Source organism: Oncorhynchus nerka, linkage group LG7 (genome assembly GCF_034236695.1).
Source record: "Oncorhynchus nerka isolate Pitt River linkage group LG7, Oner_Uvic_2.0, whole genome shotgun sequence".
NCBI lineage: Eukaryota > Metazoa > Chordata > Actinopteri > Salmoniformes > Salmonidae > Oncorhynchus > Oncorhynchus nerka.
Genome location: NC_088402.1, coordinates 22,554,508 through 22,577,556, shown reverse-complemented (window position 1 = coordinate 22,577,556; position 23,049 = coordinate 22,554,508). Strand labels below are relative to the sequence as shown.

The 23,049-nt window shown below is 42.7% G+C and overlaps 2 protein-coding genes across 5 annotated transcripts in view; one reads left to right on the top strand and one right to left on the bottom strand.

The window, feature by feature from the left end:
- The first annotated feature begins 235 nt into the window (after positions 1-235).
- abitram (actin binding transcription modulator) lies at positions 236-3,653 on the top strand. Its single transcript, XM_029665418.2, has 6 exons — positions 236-454; positions 748-799; positions 1,022-1,151; positions 2,523-2,599; positions 2,735-2,804; positions 2,957-3,653. Exons 1-6 carry the CDS (start codon positions 385-387, stop codon positions 3,125-3,127), a joined length of 570 nt encoding a protein of 189 aa, XP_029521278.1. The 5' UTR covers positions 236-384; the 3' UTR covers positions 3,128-3,653.
- The window catches only part of ctnnal1 (catenin (cadherin-associated protein), alpha-like 1), a 120,097-nt gene continuing 100,701 nt past the window's right edge, over positions 3,654-23,049 (bottom strand). For all 4 annotated transcript variants that reach the window (XM_065020325.1, XM_065020327.1, XM_065020326.1 and 1 more), the window contains exons 14-19: positions 20,506-20,660; positions 18,475-18,523; positions 17,781-17,837; positions 10,554-10,673; positions 6,311-6,394; positions 3,654-6,140 (exon numbers count right to left, since the gene is read on the bottom strand). In XM_065020325.1, coding sequence (XP_064876397.1) covers positions 5,976-6,140; positions 6,311-6,394; positions 10,554-10,673; positions 17,781-17,837; positions 18,475-18,523; positions 20,506-20,660 — 630 coding nt within the window. In that variant the 3' untranslated portion in view covers positions 3,654-5,975. The remainder of the gene's footprint in view (positions 6,141-6,310; positions 6,395-10,553; positions 10,674-17,780; positions 17,838-18,474; positions 18,524-20,505; positions 20,661-23,049) is intronic.

Genomic DNA, 23,049 nt, shown 5'->3' with positions numbered 1-23,049 from the left:
ATATTAATTTTTGTCTTCTAATGCATTTTACGGGGAAAGTAATCTAAAAGTAACTGAAAGTAATCCGATTACGTTACCGAGTTTGGGTAATCCCAAAGTTACTTTACTGATTACAGTTTTGGACAGGTAACTAGTAATTGTAACGGATTACATTTAGAAAGCAACCTACCCAACCCTGGGTATATATACATCTTTGGTTGACATCAAGTAATTTCATAACTGATTAAAAGGTTCTCGGAACGTTTGAAATTTCAATTTGAAAGTCTTCCGGATTTTTGAAAGGGACGGACCCGAAGTGTGTAACAGTGTTTATACTCCGTCACGAAATCGAAACATTTGTCTTTTATTTAGCTAGCTAGCTAATGCCCTTTAGTACTTGTATCAATGGAAGACATGGAGCATAATAAGGCACCCTCTGTCATCGATCGGTATTACACTCGATGGTATAAAACAGGTAACTTATTAGCTAACTAGACATATTTTTGCTAACGTAACCAGTGTTCACCACTGACACTGGGTTTCGACATGAGACCAACACGTGTGTTTTGGCTTTGGGTATGGTAGCTAGCCTGACAGCTTTAGCGATGTATTTTCATAGAATTGGCAGTTGACTCATTTCTTTAAGATCTGGGCTGGTCCCAAAACCTCAAATCCGTATCCCTCCTTGTCCATGGTTGCGGACCACTGGCGTATTTTTTTATGAATGAATAAAGTTGTAACGAACGATGTATTCTTCTTTGTGCTTAGATATCAAGGGCAAGGATTGTGAAGACCAGTGCGTTCTTCAGCATTCAAACAGGTAGCTGGCTAAGATAACGTGTTCATTTCCTACTTAAAATTGCCAATGTGCAGCTAATAAACAAAACTGCAGCTCATCAACGCGTTACTTTGGGACACAACACTCCCGGTGTTGTCCCAAAGCTAATCAACAATTTGCTTTGCTACCTCCACAGACAACATTATTTATTTTCTGTAAATTTAAACATGGCGCTAATGTGTTCCTGTGGATCTCTTTTGACAGAATCTGTGTCATCACCCTGGCAGAGAGTCACCCTATCCTTCAGAACGGGAGGTCAATCAAGAGCATCAACTATCAGATCAGCGCTGGCTGCAGTCGCCTGCATAACAGAGTGTCTGGGAAGTCAAAGAGAGTATGTACCAATGTTTATAAATCCTGGTTTTGAAGATGCTGTGTTTTGGCCATGGAGAGGCTTTGAATCAATGGGTTGGCCATATTGGCACTCTTTGGAAAAGTAGTCCTCTATATTTCATTAAAATGTAGGCTATTTAATGTATTTATTTATGTTTATAGTGGGGAGGGTAACATTAGTACCAAAAAAAAAACTGTAAGGAAAGTGTTTTAATATACACTTTCATTTAGCATTAAAAAAAAAGGTTTAGCTCACCTATAATTTAAAAGTATGCAATAGAATAAACATGGCCCCAAAAAGTGCTGAGCGATTAGTGCTTCTTGAGGTCTGTTCGGTTTCGATTATTTAGGTTGAATGCTGTAACAATACAGAATAAAACAATTAACCAACAATTAACTGCTTATCACTTATTAACCATAATGTGAATAAATTAGGTTGTGTATATTAGATTTTTTTATTTTATAACGTTCTTATTTAATTCCAAGTCATCATCTCATCTCTATAGAGCTGCTGCCTGACAAAATCACATTTTTTGTAGTTCTTCAAAGGTAATAAGGCATACTTTTATGACTGCTGATGAATACCAACTATCATCACTTAGATCATGTATTTTCAAGTAGAGGTGCCTTGCGAAGCAACAGCTGCTCACTATATCCCCTCACAATTGCCATTCTGCTCTCCAGGCTGCAGCACACTAACCTAATGTAGCAGGCCGGACAAGTAGATGCACAATGGATTATGGGTATTGTAGTTAATTACCAAGTTAAGTGCATTAATATTGGCCTGTTGGAAACTACAACTCCCTAGGACATCTCACAGTTCAGGCTGGATCTGATTTATCTCTTGAGAAACTGAAATGTGAGCATCGAGCTCACATAAAAAATAGAATTCAAATTAATGAACCTACTTTTCAATTAATCGATCAGCACTACTAAAAACAAATGTAGACATTAGTAAATGTCTTCTATAGTTAAATATTTTTTACAATGGTGTGGGAGTGCCAAGTTGGAGGTGTGGTGGCGTCAAAACAAATCATTGGTATGCACTGCTAAAACTGAAGTGATGTTTTGTTGTTGTTAATATAGTCTGGTATATTATTACATTTTAGTCATTTAGCAGACACTCTGCAACTTACAGAAGAAATTAGGGTGAAGTGCCTTGAGCAAGGGTACAGACTTTTCACCTAGTCTGCATCAGGATTTGAACTAGCGATCTTTCGGTTACTGGCCCAAAGCTCTTAACGGCGAGGCTACCTGGCATATTAGGACTATTATTATATTTTACACTACTATTACATATACTGTGGTATTGACATCCTTTGATTTTCTGACTTGTGACGGTCAAACTAACACGTGTCTTCTTCATTTCCAGGGAGGACAGTTCCTCACAGAGTTCGCTCCTTTGTGTAGAATAACATGTACAGATGGTGTGGAGTACACCATTTACAGGTGAATACAACCTTTGCTGCTCTTGTATTATGATGTTCACCTCTGCAGATAATCTACCCTTTATGGTTAGTGCCATTCACTACTCTAAGATCTTTTTTAATTAGCCTGAATTATAATCCTGGTTCATCTTTTCAGCTGCATAAGGGGTCGGCTATTGGAGGTCAATGAGGATATTCTTGAAAGACCAGAACTTTTACTGGGAAAGGTGAGAAACATTTCCATAAGCTTCATACCAGTTAAAATACATTTTTGGTCAATCTAATGTTCCCTATTTACATATACCCCATTGAGATGGTAAATCACATTACCATTAACATGGCTAACTGTCCTACCTGTCTTTCATGTGTATTTGACCAGCCTTCCACTGAGGGATACATTGCGGTCATCCTCCCTAAAATAGAGGAGAGCAAGACGGTCACTAATGGTCTCCTTAGCAGAGAGGATTACGAGAGCGTTGTCTCTAAACGGACCAAAAGCACCCAGCCAGAGTCACAGCCGGAGCCAGAGCCACAGCCAGAGCCATGCTGAGGAATGAGGTCACAGGGACTCCTCATACTCTCCTCAGCCCAGCTGGAGTGACCTTTCCTGGGGCAGCTCTGTTGGAGGGGGTCCCTCGTCTCAGGCCCAGCCAGACCTAGGTACTTACATCACAGCATAGTGCATGCCCCTGTCCAGATATGGACTTATGCCCGTGATGGATGACAGTGCAGATATCTGGGGTGCTGGAGGTAATGCACTGTGCCTTTAAGTTCTCTAGCCTCTACCTTACCTGTAGGCAGTCCAGGGCAAATACTGTTTTGTTTGCTTTGATGTAACATGAAGAAATTCAGAGCCAGTTAAGTTTTATGAGATACTTTAAAAAAAATGTTTTGCTCTTTATTATGATCGTTGATGGAACGTGACATTTATTTTCAAAGGAGGAAGTCCAAGATATTTCCATTATGTCAGTTATTAAGTGACTATGTACCAAGCAAGCCCATGTTTTTGTTCTGTTAGAAAAATATGTATTTTTTGTTTACTGTACATACCTTAATAAATGACACGATCAAACCTGTTTTAAGAAAAATAATGTTTATTTAGATTTTGTGTTCTGTTTATCAATCATTCAACTGTCAAAAGGATAGATGGTCTAAAAGTACATCTGTTTCTGCACATCTGTGGTTTCTTTACTCAACAGAAGATGACATTAGCTACAGCCATACACAATCAACTCTAAAGCTTTACATGGTTATGCAGTCTTCACACTAACCATTCAGGTTTAGTAGTACCAGAATCGTCACCTCAGTGGCTATAGCTACAGGTAACTGCCAAAATAAAGGAAACGCCAACATAGTGTCTTAATGGGCCACCACGAGCCGCCAAAACAGCTTCAATTCACCTTGGCATAGATTCTACAAGTGTCTGGAGCTCTATTGGAGGGATGCGACACCATTCCACTAGAAATTCCATCATTTTGTGTTTTGTTAATGGTAGTGTCGCTCCAAAATCTCCCATAAGTGTTCAATTGGGTGGAGATCTGGTGAATTTAAAATATATATATATATATATATTTTTAACCTTTATTTAACTAGGCAAGTCAGTTTTAAGAACAAATTCTTATTTTCAATGATGACCTAGGAACAGTGGGTTAACTGCCTGTTCAGGGGCAGAAAAACTGATTTGTACCGTGTCAGCTTTAAAGGGTGTGAGACACACACACCCTTTAAACCCCCTGTGCTCCTTTGGGACCCCTCTTTCAAAGTCACAGATCTCTTCTAGCCATGGTAGCCAAAATACTGGGCAACTGTGTGTTTTTATACATGACCCTAAGCTTGATGGGAAGTTAATTACTTTATTAACTCAGGAACCACACTTGTGTGGAGGCACCTGCTTTCACTCAAGTGTTTCCTTTATTTTGGCAGTTACCTGTATATATCTGTGCTTCAAGTACCATAATAATACACAATAGCCCACAAGGCAGTCTTAGCCTGCATCCCAAATGACACCCTTTTCCAGTGTTTTCCAAACTAGGGGTCACGAGAGAAACTGGAAAAAAAATCAAATAAATTGCGCTTGGTTCATAGAACAGGGGTCACATCAGTAACTTCCGGTAGCCACTAGATGCAGTTGTAATAATGTTTCTGTTTTCCTCCTACAAATGTGGCTCAGTCTTTTGAATGGTTTAAGCTATAACATATTATGACCCCATCACTGAAAGACTCTCAGGAACACCTACAATGCCCACAAGCCACACAGGACTAGTTAGAACAGGCACTAAATCAGGGGGGGAAATAACATGATGTTCTTCTCTACACAGAAGATGCATTTCAGTCACTTCAAACCATACTTTAGATTGAAATACTGTCAAAAGTAGTGTCAGACTGATTTGTAATACTGTCGTTGCCCCAATTAAAAAAGTAAACAGATATTGATTACATACATTTTTTCAAAATCCTGACCAAAATGTGGTCGCGGGCCAAAATATTTTGCGAAACTAGGTGCACAACTTTTGACCAGAGATCTATGGGCGCTGGTCAAAAGTAGTGCACTGAATAGGATGCCATTTGGGACATAACCTTAATTACAAGTACACTTCATAAGGAACAGCTACAAAACCACAGTTGATTTGACTCATGCGCTAGGCCAGCAATCTTTTACATGTCTTCTGAAAAATGCATAAAACAGTATACCACAAACACTGAATGTGATTCAATACTCTAAAGACAGTAGAAAGTCAATTGGATAAAATTGTCTCCGCCTCTGCTGAAATGAAGCAATAATAAGAGCCTTATGTTTCAGTCTATTAGCAAGCCAAGTGTCATAATACCCTGATTAAACCATCCATTTACTCTCTTATTTGGCATCAAAGTGAGAGCATTGATTTCACTCAATAATTACTAAACCATGATGGGATTTGGTTGGCGTACAACAGTGAGAGAAACAGCAGAAAGCTGGTCTGCTACCAGATCTGTTTGGGCTGTCCTGCCAACTCCTCATGACAATGGCCATAGGAGTTGATAAGACAACCAAAACTGATCTGGGACCAGGCAATCAGACAGCTGGTTTAACAGCCCAAATCACAGGGATTGATAAAAGGAGATTAACAGACCTGTCAGGTGATGGCATCATGCACTGGCGATGGATTTCATTACAGCATATTTTTTTAAATATTTGTTCATACATCTGCTGTATTTGGCTGAGATGTGCTACAGGTAACAGTTACACCACAAAGCAAATGGGCTGATTACACTGACAGAGGCACGTGTGAGTGGTGGGTGCATTGCCATTATGTCTGCGTGAGTGACGTTTCATGTATGCCGCCCCCTGGTGGTCGACAATGGTACGCTCCAACTCTGATAGGTGATACAGGTTAGGGATCAAAGGTCGCTGGACTGGACTACTTGCTCTCCAGGAAGGTGAGGTTGGCCATATGCTGCTCCAGGGATTTGACCCCGAAGCCGTTGCTGTTCTTGCCGTTGAGCACGTCGTCTTTGACGGCCGTGGACGACTGCCTGTCCCTCCAGCTTTGTGGAGAACCCAGACTGCTTCTCTCTGACTTATACTGGAGACACAGACACAGGATAAGGTAGAATAATAACACATTATAAAATGACCACCATTGATATATTCATCTGTACTTAAAAAAAGTGTACTCAAACCCCAGTAAACATTGCTAAGAGGGTGCACTTGAACCACTTGGTAGATGAGCTGATGTCAACTGTGACCTCTCACCTTTCTGACAATCTTGTTACAGACTGGCAGGAGGTAGATCACCACAGTAATGATGGCTCTAGTGTTCTGAATGGAGGAATCCACCTAGAGACAGACAGAGAAAGATTTCAAAAACATGTCAAGGATGGTGGTCTGATAGAATGTAATAATTATGATTACAACATAAAGATATAGATAATGGTAAAACAAATAATGGTATGTATACATGGGAAAGCTGATGTATACATGGGACACTAGTAAGAATCTAAGAATTACCATCTAAGTTGTCTCACTACAGAGTGTTTCTAAACCAACACTAGACACACCAAACACACACAACCTCCATCTCCTGCTCCATTTAAAAATACTTTTCAGCAATGACCTTTGCCTGATTAAAACACCCTTAATTCCCTTGTGACAGACAGAGTGGACCGATCTGTCTGGCTAATGACAACTTGAGGGGAAAGCCAATGCCCATCTAACAGATCCACATTAATCAGAGAAGCCCAATGGTTGTGTCCCAAATGGCACCCTATTCCCAACATAATGCACTACTTTTGACCAGAATCCTATGGGCCCTATTCAAAGCAGTGCACACCATATAGGGAATAGGATGCCATTTGGGATGTACCCCATGTTATTCTCTCTTCTCTCATCCTGATTGTAACCTTTCCCATTAGTACAAGGTGACCAGTGTCAGTTCATCACTGTCCAACAGATTTTAAGAGGTTCATTAAGCTCAGTGTCATTATAGGGTTTAATTTTACAATAATGTTTTTATGATTGACCTCTGTCTGTAAAGCAGTAACAAATGTTTGCCCAATGCTGTATTAAGAATGGGTTGACTGTCTCTTATCATTGCAGTTCATCAATACTCCTTTGCCAGGTTTCTTTTCAGTGCATTCTCTCACACTCCCTATAACCATGGCCATGTCTGAATACCCATACTTGCGTTCTAAATAGTAGGCATTTTAGTTATGCGAAAAAGTTAGTTTTATAGTATGTGCAATTTAGAACATTTTGTACACTTTAAATGCCAGGATGTCGTACTGTATTTTGAGACACGTGTGTCTGACAACAGCTGATAATCAGCTGAAGGGACGCGCTGTACCAAAACCAACGAATGGTGGGAATCAACACAATTTTTTATTTATTTATTTATCCTGTATTTAACCAGGTAGGCTAGTTGAGAGCAAATTCTCATTTGCAACTGCGACCTGGCCAAGATAAAGCAAAGCAGGTCGACACATACAACAACACAGAGTTACACATGGAATAAACAAACATACAATCAATAATACAGTAGAAAAATCTATTTACAGCATGTGCAAATGAGGTAGGATAAGAGAGGTAAGGGAATAAATAGGCCATGGTGGCGAAGTAATTACAATTGAGCAATTAAACACTGGAATGGTAGAATGTGCAGAAGATGAATGTGCAAGTAGAGATACTGGGGTGCAAAGGAGCAAGATAAATAAATAAATACAGTATGGGGATGAAGTAGATTGGATGGGCTATTTACAGATGAGCTATGTACAGGTGCAGTGATCTGTGAGCTGCTCTGACAGCTGGTGCTTAAAGCTAGTGAGGGAGGTAAGAGTCTCCAGCTTTAGTGATTTTTGCAGTTCGTTCCAGTCATTGGCAGCAGAGAACTGGAAGGAGAGGCAGCCAAAGGAAGAATTGGCTTTGGGGGTGACCAGAAGTATACCTGCTGGAGCGCATGCTACGGGTGGGTGCTGCTATGGTGACCAGTGAGCTGAGATAAGGCAGGGCTTTACCTAGCAGAGACTTGTAGATGACCTGGAGCCAGTGGATTTGGCAATGAGTATGAAGCGAGGACCAGCCAACGAGAGCGTAGAGGTCACAGTGGTGGGTAGTAAATGGGTTTTTGGTGACAAAACGGATGGCACTGTGATAGACTGCATCCAATTTGTTGAGTAGAGTGTTGGAGGCTATTTTGTAAATTACATCGCCAAAGTCGAGGATCGGTAGGATGGTCAGTTTTACGAGGGTATGTTTGGCAGCACGAGTGAAGTATGCTTTGTTGCGAAATAGGAAGCCGATTCTAGATTTAATTTTGGATTGGAGATTTAATGTTTAATGTGAGTCTGGAAGGAGAGTTTACAGTCTAACCAGACACCTAGGTATTTGTAGTTGTCCACATATTCTAAGTCAGAACCGTCCAGAGTAGTGATGCTGGACGGGTGGGCAGGTGTGGGCAGCAATTGGTTGAAGAGCATGCATTTCATTTTACTTGCATTTAAGAGCAGTTGGAGGCCACGGAAGGAGAGTTGTATGGCATTGAAGCTCGTCTGGAGGTTTGTTAATACAGTGTCTAAAGAAAGGCCAGAGGTGTACAGAATGGCGTCGTCTGCGTAGAGGTGGATCAAAGAATCACCAGCAGCAAGAGCGACATCATTGATGTATACAGAGAAGAGAGTCGGCCCTCCGATTTGACACACTGAACTCTATCAGAGAAGTAGTTGATGAAACAGGCGAGGCAGTCATTTGAGAAACCAAGGCTGCTGAGTCTGCCAATAAGAATGTTGTGATTGACAAAGTCGAAAGCCTTAGCCAGGTCGATGAATACGGCTGTACAGTAATGTCTCTTATCGATGGCGGTTATGATATCGTTTAGGACCTTGAGCGTGGCTGAGGTGCACCTATGACCAGCTCTGAAACCAGATTGCATAGCGGAGAAGGTATGGTGGGATTCGAAATGGTTGGTAATCTGTTTGTTAACTTGGCTTTCGAAGACCTTAGAAAGGCAGGGTAGAATAGATATAGGTCTGTAGCAGTTTGGGTCTAGAGTGTCTCCCTCTTTGAAGAGGGGGATGACCGCAGCAGCTTTTCAATCTATGGGAATCTCAGACAATACGAAAGAGAGGTTGAACAGGCTAGTAATAGGGGTTGCAACATTTTCGGCAGATCATTTTAGAAAGACAGGGTCTAGATTGTCTAGCCCGGCTGATTTGTACGGGTCTAGATTTTTCAGCTCTTTCAGAACATCAGCTATCTGGATTTGGGTGAAGGAGAAGTGGGGGAGGTTTGGGTGAGTCGCTGTGGGGGGTGGAGGGCTGTTCATCGGGGTAGGGGTAGCCAGGTGGAAAGCATGGCCAGCCGTAGAAAAACACTTATTGCAATTCTCAATTACTGTGGATTTATCTGTGCTGACAGTGTTTCCTAGCCTTAGTGCAGTGGGCAGCTGGGAGGAGGTGCTCTTATTCTTCATGGACTTTACAGTGTCCCAGAACATTTTTGAGTTTGTGCTACAGGATGCAAATTTCTGCTTGAAATAGCTAACCTTAGCTTTCCTAACAGCCTGTGTATATTTGTTCCAAACTTCCCTGAAAAGATGCATTTCACGGGGGATGTTCGATGCTAATGCAGAATGCCACAGGATGTTTTTGTGCTGGTCAAGGGCAGACAGGTCTCTAGTGAACCAAGGGCTATATCTGTTCCTGATTCTACATTTTTTTGAATGGGGCATGCTTATTTAAGATGGCGAGGAAGGCACTTTTAAAGAATAACCAAGCATCCTCCCAGGATACCCGTGCCAGGTCGACTAGAAAGGCCTGCTCCCTGAAGTGTTTTAGGGAGCATTTGACAGTGATGAGGGGTGGTCGTTTGACCGCAGACCCATTACGGATGCAGGCAATGAGGCAGTGATCTCTGAGATCTTGGTTGAAAACAGCAGAGGTGTATTTGGAGGGCAAGTTGGTTAGGATAATATCTATGAGGGTGCCCATGTTTACGGATTTGGGGTTGTACCTGGTGGGTTCATTGATCATTTGAGATTGAGGGCATCAAGCTTAGATTGCACATTAGATTACACATTCTCTGTAGGATGGGCCTTGTATGCTGATAGTTGTTGCTTACCACATTTGTTTTTTACTAAACAGTACGTTCTAAACAGTATGTAGTACAATTAGTATACACAGTATGCAGTTTAAGTGAGAAGTAGGCAAGCTAGATTTTGGACAAAGGTTTATTTCAACATGGTAGAACCCTATTTATAGTCATGTGCTCTCCTGGCAATATTTGTATTGTATTCTGTATGAATAAAATCTAATTAATAAACTAATCCTTGGCGGACTATTGTAACATAGAACTTAAATAAAAGTGGATTTCATTACAAAAGAAAATCCAGTCATTGACAACAACACCATAGTTCAACATATTATGTACAGCTAGTATATCAATAATAGTAATAATCAATCAATCAATCAATCAAATGTATTTATAAAGCCTGTATTTATAGTACCTTCTGGAATGTGGCAGTCTTGCCCTGTACCGGCGTCCTCACCCCCATCTGCAGCTGCTGGCATAAGCCCATAAGCTTCTCCATCTCCGACAGCACTACCACCTTCTCTTCATCCATCAGCTGTTGAAGAGGGATCAGGAGAGAAATATTTAGTATATCAAAACACAAGTCAAAATTTGATGACAAAATAAAGACGTTAAGTTATATGAAAATAAAAGTCACCAAAAATGAAATGTAGTTTTAGAAAAAAGTGAAAATGTGATCATAAAGACACATCTAGTTATATAAAAATACAGGTAAAAATGTGATCACAAAAATAAAAAAGCACAGCAAAGGTATAGGAGGTTAGGATGGAGTAGATGCATTCAAATCTAACAGTGCCTAAAGTCTCTTATTTGGGCCAAAAAAAGTGAATGATATTATTGTACATTAGAATAGATCTCTGTAGTACCATTCACACCCTCTGGTAATAATACTAATAAAAGTGTTTCAATTGAAAACATTAAGGCTAATTAGCATAAATAACTTGTGCAGCTGCACAAGCCTGCTTCCTTCCAGAGTGGTGGGGAATCGATTAGCCAATGTTTGTTTGAAGTAATTAATCAAACGCTGCTGAGCTGAAGTGCTGGATGTGTTGATTATGTATTAGTAGTTTGTGTGTGTGTGCCTGTGTGTGTGTGCATATGCACATTTGCCTGCACACGTGTGTGCGTGTGTGTATTAGTGTTTGGGTGCCCTCTCCAGAGAACAGGGTTAGCCAATGCTGATAACCACATTGCCACTTTCCCCAGAGACGGATGGCAGTCATTAATGTCTGTCAGAGGGGGGCATTTAATTCAACTCCAGGACCTGGGCACTTTGGAGAGAGGGAGGCATGCTAACTTGTTTCTTTGATTTGAGTACAGAGGAAACTGAAACTGGTTAACAGGATTAATTTCCTGCCCTGTGTATGTGATTTACGGTCGTGCAGTAGGCTACCTGGGTGGAGAATCAAATCAAATGTTATTTGTCACGTGCTGAATACAACTGGTGTAGACTTGACCGTGAAATGCTTGTTTACGAGCCCTTCCCAACGTTGCAGAATAACATAAGAGGAAATAGTAACACAAGCAATAAAATAACCTGCAAGAATGGAGGTACACTGAACAAAAATATAAACGCAACATGTGTTGATCCCATGTTTCATGAGCTGAAATAAAAGATCCCAAAAATGCACACAAAGCTTATTTCTCTCAAATTGTGTAAAAATGTGTTTACATCTCTGTTAGTGAGCATTTGTACACAATTCCTGGAAACTGAAAATATCCCAGTTCTTCCATGGCCTACATACTCAGACATGTCACACATTCAGCATGTTTGTGATGCTCTGGATCAATGTGCACGACAGCGTGTCCCAGTTTCTGCAAATATCCATCAACTTCGCACAGCCATTGAAGAGGAGGGGACAACATTCCACAGGCCACAATCAACAGCCTGATTAAATCTATGTGAAAGAGATGTGTCACACTGCATGGGGAAAATGGTGGTCACAACAGACACAGACTGCTTTTCTGATCCACGCCCCTACCTTTTTTGTAAAGTATCTGTGAACAACATATGCATATCTGTATTCCCAGTCATGTGAAATCCATAGATTTCAATTTACTGATTTTCTTATATGAACTGTAACTCGAATTGTTGCATGTTGCGTTTATATTTTGGTTCAATATATACAGGGAGTACCAGTACCAGATCAATGTGCAGAGGTACGAGATATGTACATAAAGGAAGGGTAAAGGGACAAGACATCAGGATAGATAATAATAAGGTACTTTAGATATGTACATAAAGGCAGGGTAAAGTGACTAGGCATCAAGATATATAATAATAAGGTATTTGAGGTAGATATGTACATAAAGGCAGGGTAAAGGGACTAGGCATCAGGATAGATAATAATAAGGTACTTTAGATATGTACATAAAGGCAGGGTAAAGTGACTAGACATCAGGATAGATAACAAGGTATTTGAGGTAGATATGTACATAAAGGCAGGGTAAAGTGACTAGTCATCAGGATAGATAATAATAGGGTATTTGAGGTAGATATGTACATAAAGGCAGGGTAAAGGGACTAGGCATCAGGATAGATAATAATAAGGTACTTTAGATATGTACACAAAGGCAGGGTAAAGTGACTAGACATCAGGATAGATAATAATAAGGTACTTTAGATATGTACTTAAAGGCAGGGTAAAGTGACTAGACATCAGGATAGATAATAAGGTATTTGAGGTAGATATGTACATAAAGGCAGGGTAAAGTGACTAGACATCAGGATAGATAATAATAAGGTATTTGAGGTAGATATATACATAAAGGCAGGGTAAAGTGACTAGTCATCAGGATAGATAATAATAAGGTATTTGAGGTAGACATGTACACAAAGGCAGGGTAAAGTGACTAGGCATCAGGCTAGATAATAATAAGGTACTTTAGATATGTACATAAAGGCAGGGTAAAGTGACTAGGCATCAGGATAGATAATAATAAGGTATTTGAGGTAGATATATACATAAAGGCAGGGTAAAGTGACTTGGCATCAGGATAGATAATAATAGGGTATTTGAGGTAGATATGTACATAAAGGCAGGGTAAAGGGACTAGGCATCAGGATAGATAATAATAAGGTATTTGAGGTAGATATGTACATAAAGGCAGGGTAAAGGGACTAGACATCAGGATAGATAATAATAAGGTATTTGAGGTAGATATGTACATAAAGGCAGGGTAAAGTGACTAGTCATCAGAATAGATAATAATAAGGTATTTGAGGTAGATATGTACATAAAGGCAGGGTAAAGGGACTAGTCATCAGGATAGATAATAATAGGGTATTTGAGGTAGATATATACATAAAGGCAGGGTAAAGTGACTGCATCAGGATCGATAATAATAAGGTATTTAAGGTAGATATGTACATAAAGGCAGGGTAAAGTGACAGGATCAGGATAGATAATAATACGTTATTTAAGGTAGATATGTACATAAAGGCAGGGTAAAGTGACTGCATCAGGATAGATAATAATAAGGTATTTAAGGTAGATATGTACATAAAGGCAGGGTAAAGGGACAGGTTCAGGATAGATAATAATACGTTATTTAAGGTAGATATGTACATAAAGGCAGGGTAAAGGGACAGGTTCAGGATAGATAATAATACGTTATTTAAGGTAGATATTTACATAAAGGCAGGGTAAAGGGACAGGATCAGGATAGATAATAATACGTTATTTAAGGTAGATATGTACATAAAGGCAGGGTAAAGGGACAGGATCAGGATAGATAATAATACGTTATTTAAGGTAGATATGTACATAAAGGCAGGGTAAAGGGACAGGATCAGGATAGATAATAATACGTTATTTAAGGTAGATATGTACATAAAGGCAGGGTAAAGGGACAGGATCAGGATAGATAATAATACGTTATTTAAGGTAGATATGTACATAAAGGCAGGGTAAAGGGACAGGATCAGGATAGATAATAATAGGAGTAAAAAAAGAACAGAGTAGCAGCAGCAAATGACAAGTCTAAAAGTGAGTGTGTGCATGTGTGTGTGTAATGATCTTAATGTTTTTCCTCATAGTCCTGGACTATCGGACCACCATTTTATTACGTTTGCAATCGTAACAAATAATCTGCTCAGACCCCAACCAAGGAGCATCAAAAGTCGTGCTATGAATTCTCAGACAACACAAAGATTCCTTGATGCCGTTTCAGACTCCCTCTGCCTACCCAAGGACGTCAGAGGACAAAAATCAGTTAACCACCTAACTGAGGAACTCAATTTAACCTTGCACAATACCCTAGATGCAGTTGCACCCCTAAAAACTAAAAACATTTGTCATAAGAAATTAGCTCCCTGGTATACAGAAAATATCTGAGCTCTGAAGCAAGCTTCCAGAAAATTGGAACGGAAATGGCGCCACACCAAACTGGAAGTCTTCTGACCAACTTGGAAAGACAGTACCGTGCAGTATCGAAGAGCCCTCACTGCTGCTCGATCATCCTATTTTACCAACTTAATTGAGAAAAATAAGAACAATCCGAAATGTATTTTTGATACTGTCGCAAAGCTACCTAAAAAGCAGCATTCCCCAAGTGAGGATGGCTTTCACTTCAGCAGTAATAAATTCATGAACGTCTTTGAGGAAAAGATCATGATCATGAGAGAGCAAATTATGGACTCCCCTTTAAATCTGCGTAATCCTCCAAACTTAGTTGTCCTGAGTCTGCACAACTCTGCCAGGACCTAGGATCAAGGGAGACACTCAAGTGTTTTAGTACTATATCTCTTGACACAATGATGAAAATAATAATGGCCTCTAAACCTTCAAGCTGCATACTGGAGCCTATTCCAACTAAACTACTGAAAGAGCTGCTTCCTGTGCTTGGCCCTCTTATGTTGAACATAATAAACTTGAAAAAGCCAAACCTTGACCCAGAAAATATAAAAAAACTATCGGCCTATATCGAATCTTCCATTCCTCTCAATTTTTTTTTAGAAAAAGCTGTTGTGCAGCAACTCACTGCCTTCCTGAAGGCAAACAATGTATACAAAATGCTAGGGTCTGGTTTTGGACCCCATCATAGCGCTGAGGCTGCACTTGTGAAGGTGGTAAATGACCTTTTAATGGAGTCAGATCGAGGCTCTGCATCTGTCCTCGTGCTCCTAGACCTTAGTGCTGCTTTTGATAACATCGATCACCACATTCTTTTGGAGAGATTTGGAAACCCAAATTTGTCTGGCCTGGTTTAGGACATGTTCTGGCCTCGTTTAGATCTTATCTGTCGGAAAGATATCAGTTTGTCTCTGTGAATGGTTTGTCCTCTGACAAATCAACTGTACATTTCGGTGTTCCTCAAGGTTCCGTTTTAGGACCACTATTGTTTTCACTATATATTTTACCTCTTGGGGATGTAATTCGAAAACATAATGTTAACTTTCACTGCTATGCAGATGACACACAGCTGTACATTTCAATGAAACATGGTGAATCCCCAAAATTGCCCTCGCTGGAAGCCTGTGTTTCAGACATAAGGAAGTGGACGGCTGCAAACTTTCTACTTTTAAACCCAGACAAAACAAAGATGCTTGTTCTAGGTCCCAAGAAACAAAGAGATCTTCTGTTGGAATCTGACAATTAATCTTGATGGTTATACAGTCGTCTCAAATAAAACTGTGAAGGACCTCAGCGTTACTCTGGACCCTGATCTCTCTCTTTTGACGAACATATGTTTCAAGGACAGCTTTTTCCATCTACGTAACATTGCAAAAAATCTGAAACTTTCTGTCCAAAAATGATGCAGAAAAATTAATCCATGCTTTTGTTACTTCTAGGTTAGACTACTGCAATGCTCTACTTTCCGGCTACCCTGATAAAGCACTAAATAAACTTCAGTTAGTGCTAAATACGACTGCTAGAATCCTGACTAGAAACAACATTTTGTTTCATATTACTCCAGTGCTAGCCTCCCTACACTGGCTTCCTGTTAAGGCAAGGGATGATTTCAAGGTTTTACTGCTAACCTACAAAGCATTACATGGGCTTGCTCCTACCTATCTTTCCGATTTGGTCCATACCTACACGTACGCTACTTACAAGACGCAGGCCTCCTAATTGTCCCTAGAATTTCTAGCTGGAGGCAGGGCCTTCTCCTATAGAGCTCCATTTTTATGGAATGGTCTGCCTACCCATGTGAGAGACGCAGACTCGGTCTCAACTCTTCAGTGGGTCATATGATTGAGTGTAGTCTGGCCCAGGAGTGTGAAGGTGAACGGAAAGGCTCTGGAGCAATGAACCACCCTTGCTGTCTCTGCCTGGCCGGTTCCCCTTTCTCCACTGGGATTCTCTGCCTCTAACCCTATTACAGGGGCTGAGTCACTGGCATACTGGTGCTCTTTCATGCTGTCCCTAGGAGGGGTGTGTCACTTGAGTGGGTTGAGTCACTGACGTGATCTTCCTGTCTGGGTTGGTGCCCGCCCTTGGGTTGTGCCGTGGTGGAGATCTTATTGGGATATACTCGGTCTTGTCTCAGGATGGTAAGTTGGTGTTTGAAGATATCCCTCTAGTGGTGTAGGGGCTGTGCTTTGGAAAAGTGGGTGGGGTTATATCCTTCCTGTTTGGCCCTGTCCGGTGGTGTCATCAGATGGAGCCACAGTGTCTCCTGACCCCTCCTGTCTCAGCCTCCAATATTTATGCTGCAGTAGTTTATGTGTCGGGGGGCTAGGGTCAGTTTGTTATATCTGGAGTACTTCTCCTGTCTTATCCGGTGTCCTGTGTGAATTTAAGTATGCTCTCTCTAATTCTCTCTTTCTTTCTCTCTCGGAGGACCTGAGCCCTAGAACCATGCCTCAGGACTACCTGGCATGATGACTCCTTGCTGTCCCCAGTCCACCTGGCCGTGCTGCTGCTCCAGTTTCAACTGTTCTCCCTGCGGCTATGGAACCCTGACCTGTTCACCGGACATGCTACCTGTCCCAGACCTGCTGTTTTCAACTCTAGAGACAGCAGGAGCGGTAGAGATACTCTTAATGATCGGCTATGAAAAGCCAACTGACATTTACTCCTAAGGTGCTGACTTGCTGCACCCTCGACAACTACTGTGATTATTATTATTTGACCATGCTGGTCATTTATGAACATTTGAACATCGTGGCAATGTTCTGTTATAATCTCCACCCGGCACAGCCAAAAGAGGACTAGCCACCCCTCATAGCCTGGTTCCTCTCTAGGTGTCTTCCTAGGTTTTGGCCTTTCTAGAGAGTTTTTCCTAGCCACCGTGCTTCTACACCTGCATTGCTTGCTGTTTGGGGTTTTAGGCTGTTTTTCTGTACAGCAATTTGACATATCAGCTGATGTAAGAAGGGCTATATAAATACATTTGATTTGATAATGTGTAAGAATGTGTGTTCGTGTGTGTGTGTGTGTCCGTATGTAATGTACGTGAATGTGTGTGGGTTTTGTGTGGGCCGTGTCAATGTAGTATGTGTGACTGAGTGTGTATACGGTGTGTATATAAAGTCTAGTGACAGTGCGTAGGGTCAATGCAAGATAGAGTCAGTGCAGTCTGGGTACCATTAATTGACTATTTAGCTGTCTGGCTATTTAGCAGTCTTATGGCTTAGGGGTAGAAGCGGTCTCGGAGCCTGTGTGTTTTTTGTGTGGTTGCGTGCGTGCATGTGTACCTGGGTGGAGAAAGTGTGTAGTGAAGAACACAGCTGGAGTCCCTCCTCAGAAAGCACCTGCAGAAAGAGAAAGAGAGAAAAAGAGAACGAGAAGTCAAAAAGCATGACTCACTTCACTGGCAGAACATTCTGAACACTGGTCTGGCAAATCTATCAGCCAAGTATTGTCAATTACACTCAATGGCTGTATGGTAGCCGGGAGGATGTGAACAAGACCAGCACACACTGTAGGTTTTCAAATTCAAAAGGTGCATTTCAATCAGCCAATTACGATAATTGCGCAGCTAATTACGATAATTGCAGGTTACATTTTGCTGTGTGAAAGGGTAGAGTTATATAAAGTATAGTTGCGTCTCTATGATCTCTCTCTCTCTGCCTCTCTCTGCCTCTCTCTCTCTGCCTCTCTCTCTCTCTCTGCCTCTCTCTCTGTCTCTCTCTCTCTCTGCCTCTCCCGCTCCCTCTCTATATTAAGCGCAGGCCATTCTGCTCCTCTAGTCATCCTCTCGTTACCACAGACAAATTATTGTCTTGGGCCTTTTAATACAGTATTGATTCTGTCTTCTCCCAGGGACGTGGTTGTCCTTAATGGAACCTGGGACAGATTCAATTAAAGCCCTGTACGAAGTAGACGAGGATGAAGGAAGAGAAGAGGGATGAGTGGAGTGGAGGACAGGGGGCATGTACAGTACTTTACCTCAGCCTGATGGAAAAGATCCATGGTTGTCTTCAGTAGGCCCTCCCCCCTACACAATCGATACAGGAAATGAATGAAAAATGAAACAGAGTGAATTATATATTACCTGATGATAACAACTGATGAAGCACACTACATGGCCAAAAGTATGTGGATACCGGCTCGTTGAACATCTCATTCCAAAATCATGGGCATTAATATGGAGTTGGTCCCCCCATTGCTGCTATAAAAGCCTCCACTCTTCTGGGAAGGCTTTCCACTAGATGTTGGAACATTGCTGCAGGGACTTGCTTCCATTCAACAACAAGAGCATTAGTGAGGTCGGGCACTGATTTTGGGTGATTAGGCCTGGCTCAGGTCGGCGTTCCAATTCATCCCAAAGGTGTTCAATGTAGTTGTGTGCAGACCAGTAAAGTTCTTCCACACCGATCTCAACAAACCATTTCTGTATGGACCTCACTTTGTGCACGGGGGCATTGTCATCCATAGCCAAAACCATGACTGCCCCAGACCATTATTCCTCCCCCAACAACAATTAACAGTTGCCACTATGCATTGGGGCAGGTAGCGTTTTCCTGGCATCCTCCAAACCCAGATTTGTCTGTCGGACTTCCAGATGGTGGAGTGTGATTCATCACTCCAGAGAATGCGTTTCCACAGCTCCAGAGTCCAATGGCGGCGAGTTTTACACCACTCCAGCCGACGCTTGGCATTGTGCATGGTGATCTTAGGCTTGTATGCGGCTGTTCGGCCATGGAAACCCATTTCATGAAGCTCCCGACGAACAGTTATTGTGCTGAAGTTGCTTCCAGAGGCAGTTCAGAACTCAGTAGTGAGTGTTGCAACTGAGGACAGATGATTTTTTACGCGCTACGCACTTCAGCACTCGGCAGTCCCGTTCTGTGAGCCGTTGTTGCTCCTAGATGTTTCCACTTCACAATAACAGCACTTACAGTTGACCGGGGCAGCTCTAGCAGGGTACATACAGTATTTGATTAACTGACTTGTTGGAATGGTGGCATCCTATGACAGTGCCAAGTTGAAAGCCACTGAGCTCTTCAGTACGGACCATTCTATGGCTAATGTTTGTCTATGGAGATTGCATGGCTATGTGCTTGATTTTATACACCTGTCTGAACAGTCTGGCTGAAATAGCCAAATCCACATACTTTTGGCCATGTAGTGTATATTGACTATGCACATCATATCAACAAGATTTGTGATGGCATCTGTGTCCTCTACTTCTATATCCATACAGAGGTGGTCAATACCTGGCTGGTGGTCAATACCTGGATGGTGGTCAATACCTGGCTGGTGGTCAATACCCGTCTAGTGGTCAATACCTGGCTGGTGGTCAAAACCTGGATGGTGGTCAATACCTGGCTGGTGGTCAATACCTGGCTAGTGGTCAATACCTGGATGGTGGTCAATACCTGGCTGGTGGTCAATACCCGTCTAGTGGTCAATACCTGGCTGGTGGTCAAAACCTGGATGGTGGTCAATACCTGGCTGGTGGTCAATACCTGGCTAGTGGTCAATACCTGGATGGTGGTCAATACCTGGTGATCAATACCTGGCTGGTGGTCAATACTTGGCTGGTGGTCAATACTTGGCTGGTGGTCAATACCTGGCTGGTGGTCAATACTTGGCTGGTGGTCAATACTTGGCTGGTGGTCAATACCTGGCTGGTGGTCAATACCTGGCTGGTGGTCAATACCTGGATGGTGGTCAATACCTGGCTGGTGGTCAATCCTTGGCTGGTGGTCAATACCTGGCTGGTGGTCAATACCTGGCTGGTGGTCAATACTTGGCTGGTGGTCAATACTTGGCTGGTGGTCAATACCTGGCTGGTGGTCAATACCTGGCTGGTGGTCAATACTTGGCTGGTGGTCAATACCTGGCTGGTGCAAGGTACCTTGCGGTAAAAGGAGTTGCAATCTTCTGTCACACAAAAGCAACCAGACAGACAGACAGACAGACAGACAGACAGACAGACAGACAGACAGGCAGGCAGGCAGGCAGACGGTCTACCTGGTGAAGAGGTACATGGAGTAGGCCATGCTGGACAAGCTCTGGCCCTGGCGGACGATGTCATGCTCCTGGTCCTCCCACTTCTCCACCTCCGTGTCCATGTCTGAAGTCAGAAGACGCAGCTCTAGACCCAGCTTGGCTATGGTGCTCTGCTCCTGAAGAAGGAAAGAAAGATAAAGGATCCCTTATTTGTTAATAGTTAATAATCCCATTCGAAAGTACTGAACAAAATAGGACTCAGTTTCCCAATAGTGATGGAACACAGTACCAGGCAAAAGATTGGAAAGTCTCATTCCAGGGTTTTTCTTTATTTGGACTATTTTCTACATTGTAGAATAATAGTGAAGACTTCAAAACTATGAAATAACACATGGAATTATGTAGTAACCAAAAAAGTATATATTTTATATTGGAGATTCTTCAAAGTAGCCACCCTGTGCCTTGATGACAGCTTTGCACATTTTTGGCATTCTCGTCGCTGGAGGCTCTGGACTGCCAACCGTCGCTGGAGGCTCTGGACTGCACACCATTGCTGGAGACTCCGGACCTTGGAACATCACTGGAGGCTTCGTGCCATGGATCCTCACTGCAGGCTCCGGGCCGTGGATCGTCACTGGAGGCTTCGGGCCGTGGACCGTCTCAGGAGGTTCCGGACTGTGGACCACCCCAGGAGGTTCCGGACTGTGGACCGCCTCAGGAGGTTCCGGACTGTGGACCGTCGCCGGAGGTTCCGGACTGGGAACTGTCGCCGGAAGCTCTGGACTGGGAACTGTCGCCGGAAACTCTGGACTGGGTACTGTCGCAGGAAGCTCTGGACTGTGGAGGCGCACTGGAGGCCCGATGCATGGGACCTGTACAGGTGGCACCGGGCTGATGACAGGCACCTCAGAGCGAGTGCGGGTAGGAGGCATAGGACGTACTGGACTGTAGAGGCGCACTGGTGGTCTGGAGCGTAGAGCTGGCACAACCCGTCCTGGCTGGGTGCTTTAGCCCGGCAAGTGCGGGGCGCTAGAGACACGGTGCATAGAACCGCATAACATGGTGCCTGAACGGCGACACATACCCCAGGGCGAGTGCGCAGAGGAGACACAGGACGCACCGGACTGGTGAGGCGCCCTGGAGGCCAGATGCGTGAAACCGGTGCACATGACACCGGACTGGTGTCACGCTCCTCAGCACGCCTGCTATGCAGCGCTCTCAACGCCAGCACCTCTCTCTGTAATCTTGCGACGAGCTCCACACTTGACTCCCTGACTGGCTCTGGTTCAACCCTCAGCTCCGCCGACCACCCCGTGTGCCTCTCTTGCTTGCGTCGTGTCCAAGATTCCTGATCTCGTCGCCGTTCCTCTCTCGCTGCCTCCGCCTGCTTCCATGGCAGGGTCTTGTCCCCTGCCGTTACCTCCTCCCAGGTCCATGATGTCCTCCACTCCTGGGCACGCTGCTTGGTCACTTGGTGGTGGGATCTTCTGTTAAGTCCATCGTCGGAATGAGACCAAAGTGCAGCGTGGAAAATTTACATCTTTCTTTATTTTAGATGAACAACAAAAAACAACCAAAGATAAATGAATGTAACGTTCTGTAGGCTACACAGTAACTGAACATAGACAAGATCCCACAAACTTAGGTGGAAAACAAGCTGCCTAAGTATGATTCCCAATCAGAGACAACGATAGACAAATGCCTCTGATTGGGAACCATACCCGGCCAACAAAGAAATAGAAAACTAGAATGCCCACCCAAATCACACCCTGACCTAACCAAATAGAGAAATTAACAGGCTCTCTAAGGTCAGGGAGTGACATTATCAGTTTGAATATAAACTCAGTTCTGCTCTTCACCTCTAAATGTCATGCATTATCAATCAGCCATAATATTTCCTAATTATTTCCAATTATTGATTATCACTTTGTGTACTAAGTTACTCATAAAATACTCTCGACCCTGCATGCCCAGTCATGACTGACAGAGTCCAGCTAAAATCTAGCAGACCATGGTTCCTGCAATATCGGGATAATTCCCCAATAGTGTGTTTGAACAGTTATTCATTTCCTGCAGAATTAATTCACCTGTCAGGGTGAGAAAGTAGAGGTAATAGATGTGTCCCAAATGGCACCCTATCCCCCATATAGTGCACTTCTTTTGACCAGGGCACCTGGGGGAATAGAGTACCACTGGAACACAGCCTATATGAGGTGTATTAGGACACAACCTATGTGAGGTGTATTGGGACACAGACTATGTGAGGTGTATTAGGACACAACCTATATGAAGTGTATTGGGACACAGACTATGTGAGGTGTATTGGGACACAGTCTATGTGAGGTGTATTAGGACACAGACTATGTTAGGTGTATTGGGACACAGAATATGTGAGGTGTATTGGGACACAGACTATATGAGGTGTATTAGGACACAACCTATATGAGGTGTATTGGGACACAGACTATATGAGGTGTATTAGGACACAACCTATATGAGGTGTATTGGGACACAGGCTATGTGAGGTGTATTGGGACACAACCTATGTGAGGTGTATTGGGACAC

What these genes read in the sequence shown, in the direction of transcription:
- abitram (XM_029665418.2), top strand. Translation starts at nt 385, where the DNA reads ATGGAAGACATGGAGCATAATAAGGCACCCTCTGTCATCGATCGGTAT. An exon ending in GTTCTTCAGCATTCAAACAG is followed by an intron (nt 800 to 1,021) that starts GTAGCTGGCTAA and finishes CTCTTTTGACAG; the next exon opens with AATCTGTGTCATCACCCTGG. An exon ending in GTGGAGTACACCATTTACAG is followed by an intron (nt 2,600 to 2,734) that starts GTGAATACAACC and finishes TCATCTTTTCAG; the next exon opens with CTGCATAAGGGGTCGGCTAT.